At 40.8% G+C, this 14,996-nt stretch overlaps 1 protein-coding gene across 1 annotated transcript in view; it reads right to left on the bottom strand.

Annotated features, from left to right (window-relative positions):
- Positions 1–3,371: 3,371 nt before the first annotated feature.
- LOC134618239 (neural cell adhesion molecule 2-like) overlaps positions 3,372–14,996 on the bottom strand; it is an 84,884-nt gene continuing 73,259 nt past the window's right edge. Inside the window, exons 2-3 of the mRNA XM_063463549.1 lie at positions 13,688–14,023; positions 3,372–3,922 (exon numbers count right to left, since the gene is read on the bottom strand). Of these exons, the coding sequence (XP_063319619.1) occupies positions 3,570–3,922; positions 13,688–14,023 (689 nt within the window). The 3' untranslated portion in view covers positions 3,372–3,569. The remainder of the gene's footprint in view (positions 3,923–13,687; positions 14,024–14,996) is intronic.

Below are 14,996 nucleotides of genomic sequence, written 5' to 3'. Positions count from 1 at the left end.
CACAAAGATATCAAATCTAAATTTAAATCTGTGGTGACATGTGACATGATTAAGGTCACATGATTTAGCTTATCTGCCAATGACACAAATTAAAAAAAGGAATAATTTAAAGTGAAGAAAGGAGCACAGCATCCCAGGATGAAAAGATGGTCTCTAAACTGATGGTTCACAATCCTTTTATTGAACAGCTGTGTATGTGATCACACCGTAAAAGCTGCAAAATATACAGAATAAAATTACCATTGGTAACTCAAACCTTTAACCTTTTTCCTTATTAATCATAAATGAATTACTTTAAATAATTACACCTTTAAGGCCCTTGAACATCGAGTGCTTTTGTTGTGTATATTTATTCAACCCTTCTAACATTTAGCCTCTTAACTTTTCTATACCATGAGATAAAATACACAATATTACAATCGTCTGTGACCTTAAAAAGCATATAACAGTGAATCTTGTAAATCTTTGTATCACTGACTAAACATGACAAATTGACCTTGGCGTGTGAGCCCCCTCTAGTGGATGAAAACTTAACCGTTACACTCAGTAGCAGTCAGCAGCTTAATGCTCCGTGAAATAACAAAGTGAACATTTACACAACAAACTTTGATACCAACCAGGTTCCAGGGAACTATTTGCAACTTAGAATTCCACCTTAACAGCCTTTTTCACATTTCTTAACCGTTGAGCAAACCTCTCTGTACGTTGGAGCTCGTGCTGCTGTATAGTTTACATCGACTGATGTTTGACACCTGGTCATTCTACACCTTTCCAAATAAAAACATTAGCTGTCCAAGCTATAACAGAATAATATGCACTTATGAAAATATTAATGAGGTCATTTACAATGAGTGACTGAGACTCATTGATAAAATAACAGAGGATGATAACAGGATCAGACTAATCCAGTAGTTTATTATTTCAAACACAGAGACACTCACACACTGACCTTTGTTCTCTGTCCTACACGCAAAAATTTGGAGCTCACAGACTCTGTGATCACTGAGTTTTCAGACTTTTCTAATCCTGTGTGTGAGCAGCAGGAAACACAAACACACATACAAGACCAAACATACAAACAAGCAGCTACACTTTTTAAACACAAATAATAATGTTAAAAATACCTGAATGAAGGAAAACAATCAACATTTATGACATTTGTTTTATTAATGAACAAATAAACTCTGAGTGCATCATTGAGTTGAACCTGATCACTGGATCCTGAGTCAGACTGATTATAATTAATCTGCAGCACTTCATAGAAACTCAGATTTACAGTTCCAGTGACGGGGCTCAGGAGGTATGCAACCATCCATGACTTTGTTCATGCAAATACCAACATGTGTGGTCTCCACGAGAAACTTTAGACTCTAATAATAATAATAATAATGGATTGGATTTATATAGCGCTTTTCAAGGCACCCAAAGCGCTTTACAATGACATTATTCATTCACACTCACATTCATACACTGGTGGAGGCAAGCTACGGTTGTAGCCACAGCTGCCCTGGGGCAGACTGACAGAAGGGAGGCTGCCATATCTAAGACAAATGTCCAGATAAACCATTTCTACAACCACCAAAAAAGAGCTAAAACAAGCGTGATTAAAAGACCAGTTATGTAATCGTGCAAAAGTCCACTAACCAGCCATAAAAATATAAAACTTTTTTAAAATTCTTCCTGCAGCAGAAGTTATGTAGACGACGTTGGAAAATGTCAGAGTGATGAGAGAAATGTCTCAGTGTATGCTGAATCAACCTCAGGCTGATGAAGCTGCTGGTTCATTTTCTCTGACTCATTATTTACAGCTCGACATGTCAGAGTGACGTCCTGTCCAGACTCAGCTGTAATGATTTTGTCTGAAAGAGGAAACAACACAGAGCAGAGAGGTTAAAGGTGAAAGTACAATTATGATCAGAATGATTGACTTTAAATATTTTGTTTATTTCCTTTGACATTTGAGTTTTTAGTCATGTTGGATTTAATTTAATTATTTAAATGTTTTAAAGTTTTCATAGTTGAACATGTTCTGTTGTCTCTTTCTCTTTAATCTCTCTCACACTCCTGTCACACTGGTGTGTGTGACTGCAGCAGCATCTGCACATGTGCAGCTGTCGCTGCTCCTCCTACACTCAGCTTCAGTCTAACCTGATGCCACACTCAGCACTTCCTGCTTATAGTTTGTTAACATAACAGAAGAATTTAAATATGAAGCCAGAGTGATGTGTTAGTGAGCTGTGTCGGGCAAACAGAGTCGTCTCTCTTACACAAACCTGGTTAAATCACCATGGTAACGTATGCTGAACACATGTAAATATGGAGCTGAACATTATTTATGTTTGTTCTGTAACAAAAGTTCAATAAAAGTTTCAGAGTATCAGGATCAGACAGAAATCTGTGAGTGTGCAGCTCCATAAATCTGCAGCTTCATAACAATCATAACACTGTGACTGTAAAACACTCTCAGCTGTATTTAATGAAAAGATGATGAAACCTGCTGAGTGTAAAATAAGCAGCATCAGTTACAGAGAGGGTTGTTACACACACTTTGTTTTTCTTCCTGCTGCATTCAACACACACAAAGTTCATAGAAACATGAAAGAGCTCAGTTTGACTGAGACAACATTTCTACATCCAAACTGAGTCACAGCTCATTCATTTGTAACTGATCAATGATCCTGAACACAATCAGGCAGATTATTGATCGTCTAGAATCCACAGAGCTTCATCTACACTCAGATCATCACACAGCGTTTGTGTTGTCACTTCATTCAGTGTGTGTAACAGCTGATCTCAGGTCTGTGTTGTTCATCTCTCACAGAACAAGTTCTTACAAACAGCTGAAGCTCCAACACAAAAACACTCACTGACTCTGAGATCAGAGCTCAGAAATTCATGTGTGTTTGTAACACAGTTTGACTTTGTGTCAGTAAATCTCATGAACAGCCTGAAGATGAAGAAACTGTAGTTCAGAGTCACTGACAGACAGCACAGACACACACTGTTGGTCTGAGTCTGAACATGATGATCATCAGAGAAATAACATCAGACTCTGAACATCCAGCTTTCTACAGCCGTCTGCTGGATGTTCACCATCATTTATTTATCTTTGTGTTTGTTCATCTGACTCACATTCAGGCTGAAGATGCTCTGCTACATGAGGATCAGCAGGATTCAGATTCCATCTTCTGTAGATCAGGAAACCAACAACAGCAGCAACAAGAAGCACAGCAGAAACTGACAGACCGACGATCAGTCCAACAGACCCATCCTCCTTCCTTCTGTCTTCCTTTCCTCCATCTTTGTTGCCTCCATTCTTCTCTTGTCCTTCTGTCTGAGCTGCAGGTGAGAAACAGGTGTGAGGTGTCAGCTGTCAGGTAGGTGATGAGTGAAGAACAGAACAGAATCCATTTCCTCTTCAAACTGCTGTCAGACATTATCTACTGCACTCTGATCACATCACTCAGACCAGCTGCTTTCTACAAAGTCTCATCAACAACATCTTTAGAAACAAACATCAACAACCAGGAAGCAGCTTCACCTCTGATCACACACACACTCAACTCTACTCACTCACCTGGAGGAACAACAACACTCAGGGAGATGATGCTGATGGGGTCATTGTTCTGGGGATTTGTTCCGGACATGAAAACACGGCACTCGTATGTTCCAGCGTCATTAATCGTCACATTCTTCAGAATCAAAGACACGTCTCCATCCTTCATCTGTCTGTCCTGCAGATCCACCCGCTTCTTAAAAGATGGATGCTGGTTGTCTGGATAGAAGCGACCATCCTGATACAAAAGCACATATTCATCTCCCAGATCAGCTCTGCTCCAATGTACAGATTTAATGTTGTTGTTTGGTGCTCGACATGTCAGAGTGACGTCCTGTCCAGACTCAGCTGTGATGTTTTTCTGCTCTAAAAGAGGAAACAACACAGAGCAGAGAGGTTAAAGGTCAAAGTACAATTATGATCAGAATGATTGACTTTAAATATTTTGTTTATTTCCTTTGACATTTGTGTGTTTTTATTACCGCTGATCTACATTATTATAAATGTGTGAGTCTGTAATCTCAGTGACTAACAGAGAACCTGAGTCTAAACCTGATCAAATTAAGTGTGAGGTTGTGAGAAAGTCTCTGACTGCATTCATAGATTTGTCCTTTCAGCTGCTCTGATCCAACCTTTGGTCTCTAAGGAAGAGGCTTCAGGGAGATGTTTCTACGTTGGACTGTAGGACCGTCAGAAATGTGTGCAGTAACAAAACAGGCAGCACTGAAAGGAGCTCTAAGTGTTTGTGTTGTTCAATGATTTGTGCACAACAACAAAAATGGGACCTCTCTCATCCATCAGTCATCATGTGGACATTTTTCTGACACACTTTGAAGCTGATGGACGTTTTGTGTCTGCACTAAGTACGTTTTCACCAGCTATGGCACCGGCAGGATTCACTTTCACAGACTCACAACCACCAGCTTCACCCCTCCCCTCCCCCTCCAGCTGTAGGCTTTAACATTGAGTTTCCCCACACATGTTTACAGACGAGTTAGAGAGCAAGAGAAGAAGAGACTGATTCACTGGCGTGAATGCAGGAGTGATTGTGAGTGTGAATGGTTGTCTGTGTCTATGTGTTTTCTGTGGCTACAGCTGTTTGTATACACTGAACAAAAAGCTTTGTAGCTGTATACTGACTCCTGAAACTACAACATATCATAATGACACACACATTACACTTCTTTGTCTCTGTCACAGCTGGATTACAGATATCCAGCAGCAACCTCCTCCAACCCCCGGCAGACAATGTCCATAAAGTGGCTATTTCATGATTGATATAAATCCAACGCGTATAACAGCCTGTAACAGTTTGAAATTGGAAGTGTGATGATCAGAACTCCATCCACCAGCTCCAACCTGGACCACTCTCTGAGCAGTAACGGAAGTTCAGGGAGCTCAGCTCTGGCTGCTGGCGGAATCCTCTCCCCCGTCTCAAGCTGGTAAATAAGCTCTCGAATACAGGGATCTGCGTGTTATTTCTCTTTGATGTTAAGAGTAGGAACGACAGGCAGCTGGTGAAGGTCCTCGGAACAATAACTGTCAGAGATGGATAAGTGTCCACCCAGCCTCGTGCCTCCTTCACACACCTCCTTTGGGTGCTTCGCTGAGTCCGTCTCCCCTGTGCGACTCTGGCCGTGACAATATAAAACTGAGATTATAATTTAAGTTGGTGCATGGAGATTAAACAAAGATTTTGTGTGTTTATTTTATCTGAAAATGTGAAAAACAAAAGAATGTCCTAACAAAACAAAAATCTGCCTTTTATAAATAAAATATCATTATTTAATCATTATTTAACTTCATTATTTAACTTTAGAAAGACTTCCATTCACTCTTTAAATTTAATATAATAAAAAAAACATATATTTAAAATAAACTTAAAATGTTATTCTACAAAATGTGCAGCAATTTACTTCATTTTTATCTGTTTAGCTGATAGTCTGTGGGACCCAGGAAGACCGTATAGCTGCATCTCTACCAGTTTCTGTGCACTCCAGCCTCTTCTGTTCCATGTGGGGGGATTTTCTCTCAGGCAGGAGAAATTATCTCCAAGAAAATTAACAGACTCGGCCATCGCACAGTGGAACAACTTCTCTTCTTGAATAAAAATCAAACAGGATGACCTTAAATTAATCATTTTTTTTTACTTTACAAGTTCATAAGCATTCTCCCTCTCCAGTTCACAAATAATTCCACCCTAAGGTCGAAAATGACCATCCATTTGTTTAGCCTTTTCAGGGTTGCGGGGGTTGGGGTGCTGGAGCCTATGCCAGCTGTAATAGGGCGAGAGCTGGGGTACACCCTGGACAGGTCACCAGTCTGTCGCAAGGCTAACGCATAGAGACATAGAATTCGCAATCACATCTATGGGCAATTTGGATTAAGCTACCCTCACAAACTGGACGATGAGAGGAAGCTGGAGTACACAGAGGGAACAAACCCATGCTAACACAGGAATCATGTTCCTCATGCAAACTCTACAAACTCCACTCCCGGCCTGATGGTGGAATTGAACCCAGGACCTTCTTGCTGTGCGGCAACACTAACCACTGTGCCACTGTGCAGCCCGGTCAAAAAAAAATTGGCCTAATATGATATTACTTATAAACATACCTGTCCAGTGATTAATTGCATAAGTACATAGAGGCAGGACCTCACAGCAGAAGCATACGCCATAATGTGTTGTACATTATTATACATCGCTGTTCCCCAGGTGTTTCCTCTTTGCCTTGATTACCTCGTGTATTTAGTGTCTGTGTCTCCCTCTGTCATCGCAATCTGCCTCGTTCAACGGCTGTGTGTTAGTAAGTAAGTAAAATTTATTTATACAGCGCTTTTTAAAAGAGGAAGTTATTTCAAAGTGCTTCACATGGGAAAAAAGCGTATCAAACGAAACAGTAAAAGTAGTATTAAAAAAAAGGTATAAAAGCGTGTTCTGCCTGCTTCTTTAGTTTCAGTTTTGTTTTTATATTAAGTCCAGCAATAAAGTTGTGCCTTAATTTAGTTTTGTCAGAGAGTCATCATTTTGGGTTTTTTATCCTGTCCATTTCACACAGCACATGATGCATATTTGTATATGTAGAGATGTGTTGTTATATTTTGTAACATTCGATAATTTCATTTACTCAACAACTGTTCTAACTTGGAAAAACTGTGACCACATCATTATGTGAGGAACGCTGTCTACAGGTCAGGGGACAGGCTGGCTTATAGAAATGCTTGGAAATATCTCAAACAGGGCATTAAAGCAGCAAAACACAGATACCAGCGATGCATTGAGGGGCATTTTGAGAATAACAACCCCTGTAGCATGTGGAAAGGCATCAAAGCCCTAACGGACTATAAGAACAGCCCCTCGTTGTCCAGCAATGATGACACGCTTCCGGACACCCTGAACCAGTTCTTTGCCTGCTTTGATGGTCGCTCCAACAGCATGGGAACCCAGACAGCACCGTTACCCATAGAGGAGCCGGTACCTGTCTTTTTATGCCATCAGGTGAGATCCACGCTGAGGAGGTGTCAACAAAGCAGCAGGACCAGACAGGGTTCCAGGACGCATGCTGAAGTCATGCTCTGACCAACTGGCGGCGGTGTTTACCAACACCTTCAATCTGTCTCTGCAGCAGGCTGCAGTCCCAACATACCTCAAATCAACTACCATCATTCCTGTGCCTAAAAGACAGTCAGTAAAATGTCTGAATGGCTATCGCCCGGTCGCTCTGACACCAATTATCATGAAGTGTTTTGAGAGACTCGTTCTTTCACACAACAAGGCCAACATCCCTGCTGACCTGGACAGCCTACAGTTTGCTTACTGCAGGAACAGATCAACAGAGGATGCAGTCTCAATCACACTTCACACCAGCCTTACTCATCTAGAGCATCCCAATACATATGTTAGGATGCTATTTGTAGTCTAAGGAGCTTGGAAAGAAAAGCGTCTTGACTCCTTTAAGTTGCTTGAAGATGTTTCACCTCTAATCCGAGAAGCTTCTTCAGTTCTAAGGTCAAAAGACGGAGTCCCAGATTTAAACCCAGTGGGAGTTTCCCCCCAAAGAGGGACAAAAGGACCCCCTGATGATCCTCTAATCACATGAGCCGAGGTGTGAAAATGGGTGTGGGTCACAATCAGCCAGGGTTTTGGGTGAGCTCATTGTGAAACCTGGCCCCACTGTGGGGTCAGACAAAATGCCCATGAGCAAACATATTGGCAATCCGGGGAAAGCCCCTTTGTTATGAAATTGCTTTTAATTCCATATACATAATTGCATTTGTGCTTATTAAAAGAGCTGTGGCTCCTGGTCATGTGAGGGTCAGAAACACTTGGCAGGCGTTAATGATCAGCCAATGTAACCAGTGTGATTTTGTGTAATTATAACAAGTGATTTTTGACCCTGTTACACCAATACACGGTGAGGACGATGGGAGCTGTGAAGGAATTGCAACACACATGCTTACATGACAGATGTATCAAGTTATTGTTATTACATTTTATTTCTTACATTCTTTTTGAGTTAAGTTTGAAGTTCTTGGTATAAGCCTGAAACAGTTCATAAGGTTTTGAATAAATACCATTCAAGGGTGACATTTAGTCTAGAAAGTACACATATAGTTTCAGCTGTGTACGTGCGCAGGCCGTGGCTCTGGAGGATAGAGGTGTGAGGTTAACTGGGGCTCAGGGGAGGTCACGACATGAGCCTCGCGCACTCACCCACGCACACATACACGTACACACACATTGTAGATTCACATAGCAGGTAAAAGGTTAAGATGTGTTTTTTGCTACAACTGCAAATTGTGCCAGCGTACTGTCAGTGTGTTACAGGAAGCGCACCAGATGTTCCGTAAGATAAGAAGGAGTTCGTGGTTCGACACCTGGATGGAGACGGGGAGACGTGATGCTCTCTAAACTATGTTAAAAGTTAACGGAATAGGTTGTCGTTAAGATTGACGTAAAGCTGTATTGTGTCTGCTTTGCGAAAGAGGGGGCTCTTGTTGTTTCACCCCTATATATAATCTTTGTCTAATTATTGTAAGTCAGTTCAAGCCCTGGGTCTGCACAAGGCTTTGAACTCCGCGCGTGTTATCAATAAATCCTTGCTTTGATCTTACTTCCTGGACCTGTGTTGTTTTTGATACTGAGAGAAAACCTCCGTACTCCTTTCTCCAAGTCTTTGAATCTTAACACCACCCTATCATGTGATTTCCTGAGGTCAGATGGCCCAGGATGTGAGTGGGCATTAAGGCGTCTGGGGAGGGATCTCAAAACTAGGCCAACTAATGCATTACTAATGATGACACACAAGGTTGTAGGAAGGTACAGGATATATGACACAGTGATGCTGATGCTATCAGACTTTCAGTAACCACTCCATGTACAAAACAGTGACAGCTCAGCAGTGTTGGTCTAGTTACTTGTAATCAGTAATTAGTAATTAATTACTGATTACTTCTCCAAAAAGTAATCACATAACTTTACTGATGACTTATTTTCAAAAGTAATTTGAAATAATTTCAAATTAAATTTCAAATAAAAGCAAGTAAAACACAGCAGAAAATAAATAAAATCAAAGACTCAGCGGCACTAAATCCTGCTGCTCTTAAATCTGTTTTCACCTGTTTAGCAGGAGTGGGGCAGGCGGAGGTTTGTCCTGGTGTCAGTGTTCGGGATTCGGTAGTTTTTCTGTGAATTTCACATTCCAGTGGCAGCGTACTCTGTGCTTGCTCAGAAGTTTAGGGGTTTTTTTCGCTGTAAAAAGAAGTTTTCTTCCTACACAGTAAACAGCAGATGCTAATGTTTTTGTAACTTTTTATGGAATCAAACTCAAAGTAAGGTCAGTACTTGCAGGCGTGTTACTTGTAATATGTTACTGCCCATCACTGCTGCTTAGTGTGACCAGGATATTCTGAGCTTTGTCCTAAACCTGAACAGCTCTTCACCAGAATCGTGTTAATTACTGCACAAAGCTGCTTTGACCTGAAATCTGGATTGAAAGTTTCTGAGCATTTCAGAGATCTTTTGGGAACAAGTAGTTACTGGTTACAGATAAATGTCATGTGGAGTTATTAGAAAGCATTTGAATGAATGTTGGCCTGTTTATCTGTTAAAACAAATCAAATGAAATGAACAAAGAAGAAAATCACCTCTACCCAAAAAAACGGATTGAGTGTTCACTGGTGGATTTTCCTGTCGTGTTTGGGTCAAATCTGACCAGTTTAGAACTTAAAACCTCCTGCTGCTGATCCAACTTAACTTGAACTTAAAACACTCATCAATATTGTGTTTTACATCTTTACATCCTAAGGCCTTTTGACATTCTCCACACTTTGCTCTTGAATATATCACACTGATTATCACCTCTTTCACTGAATTTTGAGTGTTTTAATCAACGGTGTTACATCTGTGGTGTTCCCGGTCGAAAGTGACCACCACAGGAAATGAATCGGTGTCCCATTGAATGGGTTGTTCAGTGGGTTGTTCAGTGAATGGGCCACTGAACAACACCCAGTATACGACCCATTGAATTGGCCACTGAACAGGTGGGTGGAGGAGCTACCAGCTATGTACAACCCAGGCCCTGAAGTGGCAGTTTACTGACACATACAGCTGTGACTGACAGCCCGCTGGCCTGTAGCACTGCTCCACAACATCCTTGATGGTGTGGACAGCCATCGACCAAACCTGGAATCAGGGTAAGATTTTCAAGAGGAGACTTTTCCTAGCAAAGCTGGGGAAAACTTTGGTGACTCCTCTTATTCAATGGTGCAGCACATTCCTCGCACACCAGCCAGTCTGGTTAGGAGTGTGCAAGCTTCAGCCCCAGCTGCTGCTCTCCAACAAGCAAATGGGCTGAAAAGGAAGCGCTGTGAGCTCTGTGCCCCTAGAGACAACAAAACAAGCCTAAGATGCTGCAAATATGTTTGCAAGGCCCACCTCACCTGAGTATCACATGGCAGTCATGTGCATGAATACACACGCACACTCACACATACACACAAGGCTTCATGTTGAATTTGGACTTATTTTTTACATTACACGTTCATTTTGTAATTCATTTTCAGTGCCTGTTTGTATTTTCACTGCAGTTATTTAATGTCTATTTATTCACGTTAAACACTGCTTTGAGACACAGCTAAAGAAAGTTGAATAAAAATTTGATGGTGAGAAATGTTTTTTGTGATAACTTAAGAGCAGTTAACAAGGACCAGTCAATTTTGACCAGGAACATCAAAGTAAGGGGGGATGCAGGAAACCAGAGGGTTTTAAACATCTTCCAGGCTCTGACCTCACAGGAGGGACAAGAAAGAAAATCTTCTTGGTCAGCGATTTCCAGTTTTATTTCAAGTCTCACTAATTCAGTCAAGTTTTCATCAAAGATTGTTTGGTAGGTAGGAGATGGAGCCTAAATGCAAGATCCAGTAGAAAAAACATAAACCCAAGAGCAGCTTTAAAGCTGAAATCTCAAAGTACAAAACCACCGCTGGTCAAACAATCTTAAACAACAGGAAACTCTTCCAGGAAACCAGATAAGCAGAAACAATGCAGCTCAAACAGAAAATCAAAAATCTCAAAATGAAATTTAAGTCATGAACCCATAAAACACACATAAACCTAAAGAACTCTTGAATGGAAGCGCACAACTAAGAGCATAAAGTACCATGACAGGAACTCACATCAGGAATAAGAAAATAAAGACCCATAAACACTAAGAAATAACTGAAAGAAAAATATCAAGAAAGAATTAACAAACACAAAAACAAACATGATCCACGCTACAAAAACAGGAGTTTCCTGGAACACTTAATGTATCAGATCTGAGGATGTAGGAATTTCTTGTTTATATGATGTCTGTCTTTCCGGATGTTTGCAAACTTAATTAAGTAATTTGTTCTTCCTGTTGTCGTGGTAACTGATAAACTGCTGGGATGGTTTTGAAGTACTGAGGGGAGTTTTTGCTTTGCAGACATTTTGACCGCATGTGATGCCTGTTTTTATGAAACATTACACAGTACTGTGCAAAAGTCTTGAGCCACCCCTGACTTCTTTGTCTCCTTGGAATCAAATCACAACACTTTTTTCTTTTCAAATTAAAATCTTAAGAAACAGCAGCAGCTTTCTGCAGCTTCTCTTTGGATACTGGCTGCTTTTTCACTCAGTTTCAGTCCTTGTAGCTGACAGAGGAATTTGTTTCAAATATAAAAATAATCCAAGCTCAAAGGATGAAGCATCTTTAGACACTTCAATGCTAGCAGCCTGTCAGACAAACACAGTTCTTGTTTTTTTGGTTGAATCTATGAAAAATGTCAAAGATAACAAAATTTAACAGTCACAATAGTGTTGTTCAACGATTTGTGCACAACAACAAAAATGGGACCTCTCTCATCCATCAGTCATCATGTGGACATTTTTCTGACACACTTTGAAGCTGATGGACGTTTTGTGTCTGCACTAAGTACGTTTTCACCAGCTATGGCACCGGCAGGATTCACTTTCACAGACTCACAACCACCAGCTTCACCCCTCTCCTCCCCCTCCAGCTGTAGGCTTTAACATTGAGTTTCCCCACACATGTTTACAGACGAGTTAGAGAGCAAGAGAAGAAGAGACTGATTCATAAATGTCTTTGTTTCTGCTCTAACCTTACCCAAACAATGCTGCTCTACAACTCTAGACTACCAGCCACAAAGACAACAGCTGGAGAAACATCTGTCTACCTCTGACATCCACCAGCTCATCCATACAACAAACACACATCAACAACCAGGAAGCAGCTTCACCTCTGATCACACACACACTCAACTCTACTCACTCACCTGGAGGATCAACAACACTCAGGTAGATGCTGATGTGATCCCATGAGCGAGTTTCTTCAATGAAAACATCACATACATATGTTCCAGTATCACCAGGTTTCACATCCTTCAGAATCAAAGACACGTCTCCATCCTTCATCTGTCTGTCCTGCAGATCCACCCGGTTCTTAAAAGATGGATGCTGGTTGGATGGATCAAAGTAACCATCCTGGTACAAAAACACATATTGTGGAACCAGGTCAGCTCTGCTCCACTGGACAAATTTGATGTTGTTGTTGTCTGGAGCTCGACATGTCAGAGTGACGTCCTGTCCAGACTCAGCTGTGATGGTTTTCTGCTCTGAAAGAGGAAACAACACAGAGCAGAGAGGTTAAAGGTCAAAGTACAATTATGATCAGAATGATTGACTTTAAATATTTTGTTTATTTCCTTTGACATTTGAGTTTTTAGTCATGTTGGATTTAATGTACCTCTGAACATCCAGCAGGTCACCAGTGACCCACTGAGGGGGAATTTTAGCCTCATGCTAAACATGCAAAGTGTCAGAAACTACAAGTTGTTAGCTTCCACAGAACAACAACATGTGCTGATAATAAGTGAACATAATGTGTGAGAGAAAGCAGCCTCTTATTACAAGACACTGTGAGTCTCATTCCTCAAACTATGCACATCACACTGACACACACCTGAACCTCTATGTCTCTGTCACAGCTGGATTACAGATGTTTAATCCACACAGACTCCATTTAGCCTTGTATCACTTTCACACACATTCTTACTGACATATTAATAGGCTGAAACTCTTCACTCATCGTCAGTTTCTAACACTAAATCTCACCTGCAGAGACAAACACAAAGACGCTTAAAAACAGGAAATAAAAACAGGCTAAAATTATTACTTAATTATATTTCATATTTAAAGAGGAATATTCTTTCCTTTGTGTCACAAATTATAGCAACAAATATTTTTTTAAAAAGGACAATTTCAGGTCATCCCAGCGTTAGTTAAATTAATGAAATGATGACAACTGACGTGTTTTTATCATCAATGTTAGATGATTTTATTGTTGTTGTTGTTTTTCTTTGTTTTAACTGGCTTAGATAAAGTCTCTGTTTCACACCTCTGATTGAAAGAGAAAACTGTGATCAGGCTGCGAATACGGTCCAATGATTGAACCCTGAGGGTTTTCACCAGCTGGTGAAACATCTGTCTACCTCTGACATCCACCAGCTCATCCATACAACAAACAAACATCAACAACCAGGAAGCAGCTTCACCTCTGATCACACACACACTCAACTCTACTCACTCACCTGGAGGATCAACAACAGTCAGGTAGATGATGCTGAGCTGCCATAAGCGTGTTTCTCTCATGAAAACACGACACTTGTATGTTCCAGCGTCATTAATCGTCACATTGTTCAGAATCAAAGACACGTCTCCATCCTTCATCTGTCTGTCCTGCAGATCCACCCGCTTCTTAAAAGATGGATGCTGGTTGGCTGGATCAAAACGCCCTTCCCGGTACAAAAAGACATAATTAGCTCCGTGTTCATCTCTCCTCCACTCTAAAACTATGATGTTGTTGTTTGGAGCTCGACATGGCAAACTGACGTCCTGTCCAGACTCAGCTGTGATGTTTTTCTGGTCTGAAAGAGGGAACAACACAGAGCAGAGAGGTTAAAGGTAAAAGTACAACTGACATGTAAAAAGGCTGATATTCTTCACTCATCTTCAGTTTCCAACGGTAAATCTCACCTGCAGAGACAAACATGAAGATGCTGAAAAGATGCTGAAAAACAGAAAATTGTAGCAAACACAACAGACACTTCTGTGATTCTGTATCTGTACAGAATCTGATCTTCAGACGAGACTATATGAGATGAGCTTTGAGGTTCAGATATTAATAATGGATTGGGTTTATATAGCGCTTTACAATGCCATTATTCACTCTCACATTCACACACTGGTGGAGGCGAGCTACAGTTGTAGCCACAGCTGCCCTGGGGCAGACTGACAGAAGTGAGGCTGCCATATCGCGCCATCGGCCCCTCTGGCCAACACCAGTAGGCGGTAGGTGAAGTGTCTTGCCCAAGGACACAACGGCCAGGACAGATAGAGCTGGGAATCGAACCGGTAACCTTCCAGTTACAAGATTGAACCACGGTGCCCCACAAGGTTCATAAGCAATGTTCCCTCTAATTTTTCATCTGTCTGAGCGAACACACAAACTCTCTGAGTGATCCCTTGGACCACTGTGAGCGACATCAGACGTGTGCACTGTGGTCACGCCAGCATCTAATCCATCCAAGTTACATGGTTTATTAAAATAATCAAATTACAGCATTTACATTTATGTTGGACTACTTTTAAATAACTGCTTTAGCACACTTACAATGAAAATTAAAAAAAAATCTAGTCATTGACCTGTGTAGCATGTTAACACTATTGAAAGCAAAAATAACTTGTACTCCAATTTCGAAAACTTTCTTTTTTTTTTAATTTGTTTTTTATAAAGCTCTGACTTGTATTATGAGTCTGTGGTCTGGGAGAGAGTCCTGTAACTCTCTGTCTGCAAAATATAGTATATAATGACCAATGTTGGGCAATTAAATATATAGT

The sequence above is a fragment of the Pelmatolapia mariae genome, linkage group LG3_W, assembly GCF_036321145.2.
Source record: "Pelmatolapia mariae isolate MD_Pm_ZW linkage group LG3_W, Pm_UMD_F_2, whole genome shotgun sequence".
Taxonomy (NCBI): Eukaryota; Metazoa; Chordata; class Actinopteri; order Cichliformes; family Cichlidae; genus Pelmatolapia; species Pelmatolapia mariae.
The sequence above is the reverse complement of the archived record's forward strand: the minus strand, read 5'-3'. Positions and strand labels throughout refer to the sequence as shown.